At 43.6% G+C, this 13,032-nt stretch overlaps 2 protein-coding genes across 9 annotated transcripts in view; one reads left to right on the forward strand and one right to left on the reverse strand.

Annotated features, from left to right (window-relative positions):
- The window catches only part of Dhx57 (DExH-box helicase 57), a 50,110-nt gene extending 39,388 nt beyond the window's left edge, over positions 1-10,722 (reverse strand). The window contains exons 1-3 of one of the 3 annotated variants that reach the window (XM_052746361.1): positions 10,617-10,722; positions 4,653-4,876; positions 1,481-1,639 (exon numbers count right to left, since the gene is read on the reverse strand). In XM_052746361.1, the coding sequence (XP_052602321.1) occupies positions 1,481-1,639; positions 4,653-4,870 (377 nt within the window). In that variant the 5' untranslated portion in view covers positions 4,871-4,876; positions 10,617-10,722. Of the gene's footprint in view, positions 1-1,480; positions 1,640-4,652; positions 4,877-9,849; positions 10,364-10,616 lie in introns of those variants that run through there. The other 2 variants (XM_052746362.1, XM_052746363.1) reach the window with 2 other exon arrangements.
- A 64-nt stretch (positions 10,723-10,786) lies between these two features.
- The window catches only part of Morn2 (MORN repeat containing 2), a 48,024-nt gene continuing 45,778 nt past the window's right edge, over positions 10,787-13,032 (forward strand). For 2 of the 6 annotated variants that reach the window (XR_008220201.1, XM_052746371.1), the window contains exon 1: positions 10,787-10,900. The gene's annotated coding sequence lies outside the window, so the exon portion shown is untranslated. The remainder of the gene's footprint in view (positions 10,901-13,032) is intronic. The other 4 variants (XM_052746374.1, XM_052746372.1, XM_052746377.1 and 1 more) reach the window with 3 other exon arrangements.

A 13,032-nucleotide genomic window follows, 5' to 3' on the forward strand; every position in this document is an offset into this window, starting at 1 on the left:
ATAGAAACAAACCCTTTTCAGCTTCTCAATAACCCTGCTATTACTGGAGTCCCCATTTTTCAAATGGTCAATTAAACCTCAGAGAGGATTAGTAACTAAGGTTATATAGAAAGGAGCAATAAAATTTTTACCCTAGGGTTGGGGATTTAGCTCAGTGGTAGAGCGCTTGCCTAGCAAACGCAAGGCCCTAGGTTCGGTCCTCAGCTCCGGAAAAAAAAAAAAAAAAAAGAACAAAAAAATTTTTTTTTACCCTAGATAGTCTAAGCCCAGAGCCTGTACTCTAATCACAGAAGCCATCTCTTCCTCTCCTTATTCAAAGATACTATCCCTATCTTTCTTCTTTAATGTATAACCCTTTTCTAAGTCTGAGACAAACACAAATCTTGTAGAGGACAGAACATTTTCTACTCCTGCCTGGCCGCTCACTAATTCTATCAAAGGATTTACTTATTTATGGAATTGCTGAGGAAAGAGCCAGGTGAACCACTCCGGATTTCTAGCAAATAGGAAAATGAACAAACCTCTTCAACTGATGACGGAACACAGAGGAGTTTAAATGCAATGGGAGGTAGACAGGTGGCAACTAAGATTTCAGAAAGAAACCTCTTTTGCTTGGGCGGATAGGCACAAAATTCAAACTTCATCTAGGGGCTGGAGAGATGGCTCAGTGGTTAAGAGGACTGGCTGTGCTTTCAGAGGACCTGAGTTCAATCCCCAGCACCCACATGGCAGCTCACAATTGTCTGTGACTCCAGTTCCAAAGAATCTGATACCGTCTTCTGGCCCCTTCTAGTACCAGGCGTGCAAATGGCGGCCAGACAGCAGGCAAAACAGCCATATGTTTAGGAAAAAAAGAACAACAAAAACTTAACTTGCTGGGGGGTGGGGGGTGGGGGAAAGCTGAGGCAGGAGGACTGCAGGGAGTCTGAGGCCAGCCTTGGCTGTATCAGCAAGAACGTGGTAATATTTGCTCTTAGAACAAGTCTCCTGCTTGTTCATACAAGTTTGTAGTTGGAATCTTTGTAATAAAACACTAACAACCCATATTAACAAGGGCCTGGAGAAAAAGAGAAACGAGGCAATCTGTGTTACTGCTCAGACTCTAAAACTGTGGCTGGGTAGACAGCTCTTATATTTCTCTCGCCTCACCTTCAGCTAATTGTACCATCGCTACAGGCTCCACACCAGCAGTTCTCAACCTGTGGGTCACAACCCCACAGGGGATGTATTTCAGACATCCTGCATATCGAATGTTTACACTAGGATTCATAACGGTAGCAAAATCACAGTTATGCAGTAGCAATGAAAATGATTCTCTGGCTGGGGGTCAGCACAACCTGAGGAACTGAATGAAAGGGTCGCAGCGTTAGGAAGGCTGAGAACCCCTGCTCTCCACGGATTCAGTACCCAACGCCGACAGGCAGCTGCACTGGCGTCAATGTGTTCTCAATATGAAATGTACTCAAATAAGATACTTTACTCGGATCCCGCGTCCGCACCCTGTTCCTGCAGGTCTCTCAGAAGGGCTTTCACTTTCTCCTGGTTCTCTGACGTCATGTGCAGCGTCTGAAGGGGCACTTTGGTTCTGGGCTTCCATTTGGGCCGTGTCTCTTCTTTGTTTTTGTTACTGTCGCTGGGCCTGAATTAAAAAGCACATGCTCAGCCGGGCGGTGGTGGCGCACGCCTTTAATCTCAGCACTCGGGAGGCAGAGGCAGGTGGATCTCTGTGAGTTCGAGGCCAGCCTGGACTACAGAGCAAGATCCAGGAAAAGGCGCAAAGCTACACAGAGAAACCCTGTCTCAAAAAACCAAAAAAAAAAAAAAAAAAAAAAAAAAAAAAAGCACATGCTCAGCTGGGCGGTGGGCACGCCTTTAATCCCAGCACTCGGGAGGCAGAGGCAGGCGGATCTCTGTGAGTTTGAGGCCAGCCTGGGCTACGGAGTGAGTTCCAGGAAAGGTGCCAAAGCTACACAGAGAAACCCTGTCTTGAAAAACCGAAAAAGGAAAAAAAAAAAGAGAAAGAAAAGATGCATTACATTCATTTATGCCGTGGAATGTTTGTTTAATGATGCAAAAATGTGTTGCATTCTTTTATGTTGCATTTGTTTAACTCTGTGAAGCTGTGTTACTTTGCCTGTCTAAAACACCTAATTGGTCTAATAAACTGCTGAATGGCCAATAGCAAGGCAGGAGAAAGGATAGGCGGGGCTGGCAGGCAGAGAGGATAAATAGGAGGAGAAATCTAGACTCCAGAAGAGAACAAAAGAGAAGCGCTAAGAGTGAAAATAGGAGAAAGAGAGGAAGATGCCAGGGGCCAGCCACCCAGCCACCCAGCCACCCAGCCACCCAGCCACCCAGCCAGCCACGGAGTAAGAAGGAAAGAAAGATATATAGACTAAAGAAAGGTAAAAAGCACAGAGACAAAATGTAGTTAAAGAGAAATGGGATAATTTAAGTTAGAAAAGCTGGCTAGAAACAAGCCAAGCTAATGCCGGGCATTCATAAGTAAGAATAAGTCTCCGTGTATCTATTTGGGAGCTGGGTGGCGGGCCCCATAGAGTAGAAAAACCAACCACATTACTCCACACATTACACTCCTTCATTTTTCTTCATCGTACTTACTGCCTCTGTGATAGATACACTTATGGTCCTTCTATCTCAAAATTCTTTTTTTTTTTTAAGATTTATTTATTTATTATGTACACAGTGTTCTGCCTGCGTGCCAGATCTCATTACAGATGATTGTGAGCCACCATGTGGTTGCTGGGAATTGAACTCAGGTCCTCTGCAAGAGCAGCCAGTGATCTTAACCAATGAGCCATCTCTGCAGCCCTCAAGATTCTTTTATGGAGATACCTACAATGTTTTACTTATTGCTACAATTCTAGTCTGTGCAACATTACCCAGAACATAGAAGGCACTCAGCAAATAGGTAGTGAACAGTTGGACATTTAATACTCTAGGACCTATCATGTATGTACTTTGAAAAAAAAAAAAAGATCTGCATTTAACTCAGATGTGAGGTTTTAAGCTAGGAGGTAGGGTGAAAACACACTTTGAAATTACTCTGAAAAAGCCGAGTGTGGTGCATGCTGGGATTAAAGGTGTGCACCACCACTCCACTACCTGGCTCCTTTTTTTTTTTGAGAATGGAAAAACTTGTAGATTCTTTGGTGGGACACCTGACAACTGGGCAATTTTAGTGATCATATATGAAAAACATGTTTAAATCCTACAATCAGACTCATTACAGCAATTAATTTGATAGCTAGTTTAAGAAACTTATCTTCAGGACTGGAGAGATGGCTCAGCAGTTAAGAGCACTGGTTGCTCTTCCAGAGGTCCTGTGTTTAATTCCCAGCACCTACATGGTGATTCACAACTGTCTACAATGGGATCTGATGCCATCTTCTGGTATGCAGATGTACATGTAGACAAAACTCTTATAATAAATAAATAAATCTTAAAAACAAAAAGAAACTTATCTTCTATTTGTTTCTCTTTTTCTTCTTTCTGAATGCATACAGTTGAATTCACTTAGGCTAAAAGTATGTATGATCTATGATATCATCAAACCTTGAATCCACTTATATTCCTTCCTTACTAATATTCAGATGAGTAATTCCCATGAATACATTTATGTATATGATGGTTCTAATGAAGTCTGTCCATCTCGAAGAATCCCATATACAACTTAGTACATATTAGGAGTCAATGGGAATTTTATATTTATACTGTATAACATGTACTAGGTATACTTACTTTTATTTCTTTGTTTTCTTAGACACGGTTTCTCTGTGTAACCTGGCTGTCCTGGAACTCACTTTGTAGACCAGGCTAATCTTGAACTAACAGAGATCTGCCTGCCTCAGCCTCCCGAGTGCAGGGATTAAAGGTGTGCACTACTACCACAGCCTGGCTATATTTACTTTTTATCACCCATTAGACTTACTAGAATTCTGTCTCTTCATTAATTAAAAGCTGGATATGAGAGAAGATTGGCTATGTCATCTGTTACCAGCCACCACATGAAATACCATCAGATAATGACTGATCTAGTTGGGGAGTATGAAACTCATTAACTAGAAAGACACAGTCAGATTGCATTTTGGGCTGTTTAATTTTAACACGACCTACGAAGTCTACAGAACACTTAAGATTTTAAACTTTGTTGTACTTTATCTCTTCAAGTATTGACTCTCCTATAAACATTTAACTCAATAGTAACATTATATTCAGTTCAGTGTTACAACGTAATTAAGGTCAGAGTTCAACCTACTTAAAAAAAAGTTGTCATTTACCATCATGCTTTAAAAAGGTTATAAAGAGAGAGACTGCCAGAAATTTAGAAGAGAACAATTAACTGGAAAATAATTACTCATTCACACCTGCTTCTTGGCCATACCACATATTAGGTATTGAAACTGTTTCCATATCCAAACATTCAAAAAGTAGAACAAAGGTCTGGTAACAAGGCCCTCTGGGTAAAGGTGCCTGTGACCAAGCCTGATGAGCTGAGTTTGGTCCCTGGGACCCACATGGTAGAAGGAGAAATCCAACTCCCACACGCTGTCCTTTGAGCTCCACACGCACCCCACAGCACCCACATACAAACACACACACAAATAAGATGTAGGGAAATGCATAATGACCTGGGTGAGCGCTTTGATGCAGTGAAGACACAAAAGTCATCGCCATCATCCCAAATTCTATTCGATGCCTTTCTACCGCCACCACCGCCACCACCGCCGCTGCCACAGCTGCCCCCGTGAGATTTATTCGTGTGACCCCTGCCTCCTCTTCCTCCTCTAGAAGATCCCTTTCCGTCCCCTTTGCCTGGCTTGCCTTTCCTTCTTACAGAAGAACTCATTTTCACCTGAAAGACAAAAAATTAATATAGAAACCGTTAACCACATAAAAATAGTAGTCCTTTTTTGATCATAGAAGTGGATAAAGCCTGCTTTAAATAAGTAAAGAAAAATACACATTTTAAATGGGTGAGGTTGGGGGCAGATTGGCTAAATTGCTTCACATAATTTTTTTTTGTTGTTGTTACAAATACATGTACCTTAGGACTAACATTTAGTAAATTTCTCTGACATAGCTTTCCTAACTCAGAATGTACATCAGAGACACATGGAGGAAGTTAAACACACACACATGCCTTTAATCCCAACGTTTAAGAGGAAGAGGCAGGTGGATCTCTGAGTCTGAGGCTAGCCTGGTTTACAAAGTGAGTTCCAGGACAATCAGGGCTACACAGAGAAATCTTGTCTCAAAAAACAAAACAAAACAAAAAGATGTATACAATAGACTCTAGAGAAATCATTAAAAATACACTAGAGATATTTAATGACTAATTCAAATAGAAAGCAGGACAGAGTAAACTAGAAACAAAGGAACAGACACAAGATACAGTTAACAACAACTAGAATGTTATGATAGTCATAACTCCCACTATATTAATTATAACAATAAATGCGAATGGAATAAATAATCCAGTCAAAAGATTGTCAGGCTCATCCCTTTTTTATTTTTAAAGGAAGGAACTATAAATTCAAATATACAAACAAAAGGATGGAAAAATGAATTAAATATCTGATAATTTATGTTCCAGATATATTATGTGCCAATAAGAAATTACAGGAAAGGTAGAACAGCTATGTGAATGTCAGACAGAATAGACTATATAGAACAAAAAAATGTTACTTGAGATAAAAAAGGTACATTGTAATTATAAAAGGGTCAACTAAGAAGAAAGATACAATTATAAGCATATATATACCTAACAATAAAGCAGCCAAATTCAAACAGACATGTGGTAACGACAAGGAAAGAAGTCTTTTTTTTTTTTTTTTTGAGACAGGGTTTCTCTGTGTAGCTCTGGCTGTCCTGGTACTCATTCTGCAGATAAGACTGGTCTCAAACTCAAACTCAGGGATCCGCCTGCCTCTGCCTCTGCCTCTGAGAGCTGGGATTAAAGGCAGGCGCCACCATGCCCAGCTACCTCAATAACTTTTAGAAGACAGAAATAAGACAAAACATGCTCTGCCACTAAAATAAAATGAAATTAGAAATTAAAAGCAGGCACAAATTGATCAACTCACAAATATATGGATATTAAAACGATCTCTTGGTCTTTTTTCTTCAAGATCCTTTCTGGTTTTATGTATGTATGTATGTATGTATGTGTGTATTGAGTGTTATTTTGTCTTCCTCTCCTACACTTAGAAAGCTTTTTGGAGGCAGTAACTATGTCTATTTTGATCACAAGTGTACCTCTAGGATATGTAACATCTGGCAGAAAGCAGGAATTAAACATGTGCTGGGGTGTGAATGACTGACGGTTAATGAATAATTTCTGTGAGAATGAAGATTCATTCGTGAATTTGTCTATTCTACAAATATGTATTGAACATTTATGTGGTGGATCTTGGGGATTTAACAGCTAAGACAAAAGTCATGCTTTTTGAGGCTTCCTTTCTAGAGGGTCTGGTGGATAATAAACACAGGTACTATCAATCAAGACTTAGTCTGTTTTCCTCTGCTATTCCAGAATACTTAAGACTGGGTAATTTACAAAGACCAAAGGTTTATTTGGGCTCACAGTTCTGAGCATTAGGAAGTTCAAAGTACACTGCATCTGAGCAGATGACAGTCAGAGCCTTGCAGTAGGTAGGTCTTGGCAGGGCAGAAGAGAAGAGGGGCAAGAAGGCTTAAGGAAGAGGCAAAGCACAAAGGACGGCCTTGCTTTATAATCACTATCTTGTGAGACTGATTTCTCTCCCTTGAGGTATTAATCTCTTTTAATTACCTAATCACCCTTAAAGAATCCAACTCCTACTACTGGTTAATCAATATCAAAATAATTTTTTTTGTTTGCTTTTTTTTTTTTTTTTTTTTTGGAGACAGGGTTTCTCTGTGTAACTTCCCTGGCTGGCCTTGAACTCACAGATCCACCAGCCTCTGCCTCCTGAGTGCTGGGATTAAAGACATGTACCGCCACTGGCTCAATACAAGTTTTGGAGGGGACAGATAATATCTGAACTACAGCAACAGAGAACTAGTTGCTCCCCAGAGGTGGAAGGTGTCCCTCTGCTGAAGACACCATACGCTTCAGACACAGCGCCCAGAGGAGCTGAGCTGGATCTGACCTGAAAGCCTCCTCCCTGAGGAGTAGCTTTCACGGTACCAGAAAGCACCACGAAAGCTCCCATGAGAGAGAAGCAAATCGTCTTGCCCAGCTTCAGTATCTATGAAACACAACAACCATCCAGGCACGATAACCCTAAGGGGGTAATAGTGGCATGCACACCTTGGTAGCAACCAACGGCTGGTAACGCTCTGCCTTCTTTCTCTTTACTCTGAGCTCTGAAATCTGACAGTTCTCACCCCTCATCAAAGAAACCTTTTTGCAACAGACAAAGCCATTACAGAAAATTACAATCGATCCAAATGCAGAGAACGAGAGATGGTGTGGTGCCCAGTCCCCACTGATACACCAATAACAACTCCTGCACCTTAGGTTCAGGGATCAGAAGGGACAGGATTGTAAGGGCAAGAGGAACAGGAACTCTGTTGTGGGATTGCGACTCCTAGAAGTGCCAGAAAGGCTACACCCATGATGTTTCCTCAGCATGGCTGCCTGGATATGACCCAAACAAGGGCACCAATGGAAATGCTAACACAGAAGGGGGAGAAATGGTTTTCCTTAGGAAAGAGCCCCCCAATTGGTTATCCAAAACCAAGTAGTCAGCTCTGAGGTCATAAACATGCAAGTAACATTATATGGACTGAGCAGGTTGTATTTATTCATATATGTGTGCACGAGCGCGCATGTGTGTGTGTCTACATATACATATACACACATATGTACATATGTAACAACAATAAAAGTAAAAGAAGCTATGAATTTAAGGGAAAGCAAGGGAGGTATGAGGGAGGGGTTAGAAGGAGGAAAAGGATGCAGGGGTGATGAAATTATAATTTCAAAAACCATAAAAATTATCAGAGCCAGGCGGTGGTGGCACATACCTTTACTCCCAGCACTCGAGAGGCAGAGGCAGGCGGATCTCTGTGAGTTCAAGGCCAACCTGGTTTACAGAGCAAGTTGCAGGACAGCCAGGGCTGTTACACAGAGAAACCCTGTCTTGAAAACCAAAAAAAAAAAAACCCAAACCAAAACAACAACAAAAACTTACTAGAAAAACAACAACAACAAAACCAAAAAACTCAACTGAGGCTATTACAGAGTGGTTGATGAATGCCTCTCCAGGGGACCTCTGAGCGGATACATGAACAAATGGAGAGAGTGCGCCATGAAACATTAGTGAAAAGAATACTTTGAGTAGCAGCAATGGTAGATGCAAAGGTCTGAAGTCCAGAACATCAACCGGGGGCCCCGGGACTGGATGTCGGGATAGGACCAGAGTGTGTATGAAGAGAAACCAGCACCTCAATTAGGAAACTAGTATACTTATTCCGGTTAGAGAAAAACAAAACAAAAACAAACCCCCACAATGGCTTAAAAATTTGGGGGGCGGAGACACAAGTTGTTTACACTGAAACTCCATTGGCTGTAGACGGGAGGGGCGGGATGACGCAAAAGTATCTGAGGCAGGGAGACTTTGTAGCAGGATAGGATGCTAACTCCTAAGAAGTTAAGTGTTGTTTCTGGTTTGGGTTAATTTCTGGTTTGGGTTAATAGTGCAGAAAATATATACGTATCAGGGCAATCTGGCCTCGGTGGAATGGGTGTGCGTGTGTGTGTGTGTGTGTGTGTGTGTGTGTGTGTGTGTGTGTGTGTGTGTGTGTGTGTGTGTGTCAGACAATCTTCTTGATAACTGATTAGTTTAGCTCCCCTACTACATCCTCTCACCTTAGCTCTAACTCTTAGGAGTTAGCATCCTATCCTGCTACAAAGTCTCCCTGCCTCAGATACTTTTGCGTCATCCCGCCCCTCCTGTCTACAGCCAATGGAGTTTCAGTGTAAACAACTTGTGTCTCCGCCCCCCAAATTTTTAAGCCATTGTGGGGGTTTGTTTTTGTTTTGTTTTTCTCTAACCGGAACAAGTGGTACCTGACCTCAGGTTGACTTAGGTTATCGACAGGGATTAGCTGGAGTGTAAAAGTTAGATAAAAGTAGTGGTTTGGGATTTGAACCCAAGATTGGTTAGTTTTTATATGAACAGCACCTTCACTGGTGAGTTGTTCATTAGCTAGCTCTGAAAGGACAGTTTCTCCATGGCGGATAGGACCCCCCAAATGCCCAAACACCATAAATACAGAAACAAAACACAAATGATGCCCTCTTTTAATTTAAAATTTAAAACTCGCTGGGCAGTGGTGGCACACGCCTTCAGAACCAGCACTCCGGAGGCAGAGGCAGATGGATCTTTGAGTTCCAGGCCAGCCTGGTCTACAGAATGAGTTCTAGGGCAGGTAGGGCTACAAAGAGAAACATTGTTGGGAGGGGGGTGGTGGTTTAAAATTCAAGTATTTTAATTTCCCTCTAATTCCAGATCCCCCCTAGGTAAGAACATCATAAGTCCAAACTACAAGTTCTCTAAGACAGCAATAGATTCACATACACTCACTCACACACACACACACACACACACACACACACACACACACACACACAAGGCGTTAAACGCTTAACAGGTGAGTAAAGGAATGACATAAATTGAATTCTCTAATGCTGGATATCAATAATTGCATATCTTTTTTTTTTAATTTAGGAAGAAAGGAAAACATACACACATCAAACATCTCATTACTCAAAACCACCCAGTTCGGGTTAATTCATACACTAAGAAAGAGTCAGAAAAAGGCAAAAGGATTCCGTACCGATTTAAAACAAGTTGCCTCACACCAACACACAAAAGGTTACATTTCCAACTTGCGCTGTGATTTTTTTTTTCCACACAAAAATCTGAACCAAGATTTAATGGTTATAGTGGCATCCAATACGACTACATTACCAGATGTTTCCTATAGAATAATACAAATCAGGTTGCATAATCCACTATCTCTCGGGTCTGGGAAGATTTCGTCTTTCTTTACCATAGACACCGAATCTAAGTTTGGCTCGGAAAGGATCCTTTGTTTCACACCCGAGTTTGGCTCCCACGTTACAGCATCCCCAAGCTGGGGTGATGAAAACCGAACCCACTCCACTCGCCTCCCAGGCAAATCTCTGATTACTATGCATCGCCGAGCTCCATTCGGACCCCGAGCCATGCAAGCTTCCTTTCTTCAACCTACATCTTTCTCCAACCCTTCCCCCCCATAGTCCCTCGGGTCGCCACGGAGCCACAGACAGGAAATGGGGCTGGAGCCCCTCCAATCCAACCCTGTTCGGAGCCTCGTGCGTGGACAACCTCGGCTGCAGGTCCCGGGGTCTGCAGGTCCCGGGGCGGGGGGGGGGGGGTCTCGGGGATCCTGCCGGTCCTGCGTTCACTGGCCCGGAGGCTGACAGGCAGGGACACACTGGGGCAGGATGGTCCTGGGATGTGATCACTGGAGAGGGGAGGCGGGGAGGCGGGGAGGCGAGCCTGGCAACCCCGACCCCGCACGGCCCCGCACGGCCCCGCACACGCCACGTCAGGCCGTACCTGGCTTGCAGCGTCGCCGGCCGCGGCACTCAGGAGGCGGCACCCAGGGTCGGGGTCCGAGCTGGGCTCGGCCTCCCTCTCGGACCTCAGCCGCAGCCGCCGCCCCGCCCAAGCGTCTTCGGATTGGTTCCCGGCCTGTCCGCTTCCGGGGGAGAGGTCGCCCGGTCGCCCCAGCAACCGAGCCCCGCTCCGTCCTAGCGCCCAGCTCCCTTGCAAGGCCGCAGAGCTGGCGAGCCAGGGGGAATCGCAGAGTCGCGACAGTCTGTCCAACCCGTCTCCGTCAAGTGAGTGCGGCTTCCTCCCAGGCCGCGGGGGGGGGAAGGGCGCCTTTCCCTGCAGCGGATGGACCCGGAGCCCCTGGGGCTGGAGGGACTCGACAGGCCCCCCGCCCCGGCCTCCGGGAGTCCGGAGAGATGGCGTGGGCCTCCGAGTCTGTCGCTGGTTCGCTGTGTGTCTGTCTCTCCGGATTTGTTTCCTTTACGGTGCCCGATCCGTAGCAATCACAGAGGTTCCTGCTAGCTCACCTCATCCAGGGAACGTGGAAACGTCATCCCTGTATTTAGAGAATATTTCATTAGTTTCTGCAATCCAGCGCACATAGATAAAGCCTTCCATATTTAATACACTGAAGTTACCCCCGTACAAGTGGAGAAGAAATTAAGCTCAATGTTTCTAGACTAACATGGCTACTGATTTCTGCTCATTGCCCATGCAACACGGTAAAAAACGGGGTACTTTTCCCTCCCCCAAAGTTGGTAGCACAGCTAAAGTTTTCAAAAATTCAAATTATACCTGTATATATCTTTATACAAATCTATTTATAAGTATATATAAAGACCAATAATAGCAGAATGTTATGCATCGATAATAACAACAGCTTTTCTAGTTCCCGCAGCCATCTGAACAAAATTGCAGACGTCCAGCATCACCTTAAAAACAGAACAAAACAAACAAAACACCACCAAACAACCAGAAAACAGATTTGTGACGGTTAGGGTACCGGCACCCTATTTTTATTCTTTTATTAGCTTCTCAATCATCATCTGGAAAGAAAACATTCTAAGTAAGATCATCAAAACCACCTTTGACAAAGCTACAGTTGCATATCATAAAGAAGGAATAAGGTATTTCACATTCACAAAGTGTGATACCTCGTTGCTACCCCACCTTTGTGACACTAGAGGACACAAAAGGCGTGGGAGACTTGATTCCACTTTTCCAGCAGAGGGCCTAAAAGCAATATGCTCTCTTAGATGGGATTTCCTTTCAGTGGTGGCCTGGTACAAAGCATTGCTTCCTCATGAATATCAGCCAAAAACCATCATTAAAAGCAAACAAACAAACAAACAAAAAAAAAAAAAAAAAGGAAAATTTCCCCCAAAATAAAACCACACAAGACGTGGAAATTTGAAGAGCGGTTGAGGACTGCTTGTTCAGTTTCCTGTATGACTGATTGTGTTTAATAGTGTCCTTCTTAATGCTTGATGGTTGTGTCCCAAAGGCCATTCATCCCCTAAATAGGCATTTTCTGTTAATACTTGATACGGAGCGAGGTGGCAGGATGAGAAAAGAGATTTAACTGATCCGTGATCACTGTTTTAGTTGAGATGAGTGTGATAGGGGACCAAGCACAAAAGCGTTGTTTTAGTAGGACCCCGAGTTCTGAGACTAGAGGAGTTTAGGGGTGAAAAGAAAAAAGGAAGACTTTGGAGAGAGGCCCTATCTGAGCCAGGGCTACAGAATAACAATAGATAGTGTCTCCAGAATTAGACACTAGCCTTCATGGCTTGTATAGGTTCATCGATTTAGTTAACGTGAGGATGACGAAATTGAGGGGTAAGCCATTTGCCTTAGGCCAGAGAAAATGAGGGCGTCTAGGTAGCCTGAGGCCAGAGTGTGGAATACTGTATTCTGTTTCTAGCTCCAGAATGAGAGGTAGTTTCTCAGCCAAAGAAGACAGGCGTGTTTCAGGGAGAATACAGCATGAGTCCCATGGGCGCTGCAAGCAGATTTGGTAATCTGATAAGCATTGTTAAACACTTATAAAGCAGTTTTGTGTCTCTGTCCCTTCACAACCTCATATTTTGAAAGTATCTCTGTTTCCAATTGAGAACTGGGCTGACCCAAGGCTCTCCCTGAGGCCCTGATGTACACAAACAGAGGACAGCTCCTCTAAAACCAGGAATATGCTTGGAAGAGCCTGTAATAACCTGGGGTCAGGGCCTCGGGGGAGCTGTGGCTTTGGAGCAAGAACCCAGCTCTTTCCATCCTAAGGGGCTATGCTTATCAGTCCCAAGGCCATGTTCCTAACAATACAAAAATAATAGTATTTGGGGCTGGAGAGATGGCTCAGTAGTTAAGAGCACTTGTTGATCTTGCAGAGGACCTGGGTTCAATTCCCAGCACCTACATGGTG

The sequence above is a fragment of the Peromyscus californicus genome, unplaced genomic scaffold (assembly GCF_007827085.1).
Source record: "Peromyscus californicus insignis strain IS unplaced genomic scaffold, ASM782708v3 Scaffold_1__1_contigs__length_55948999, whole genome shotgun sequence".
In the NCBI taxonomy this organism is placed as follows: domain Eukaryota; kingdom Metazoa; phylum Chordata; class Mammalia; order Rodentia; family Cricetidae; genus Peromyscus; species Peromyscus californicus.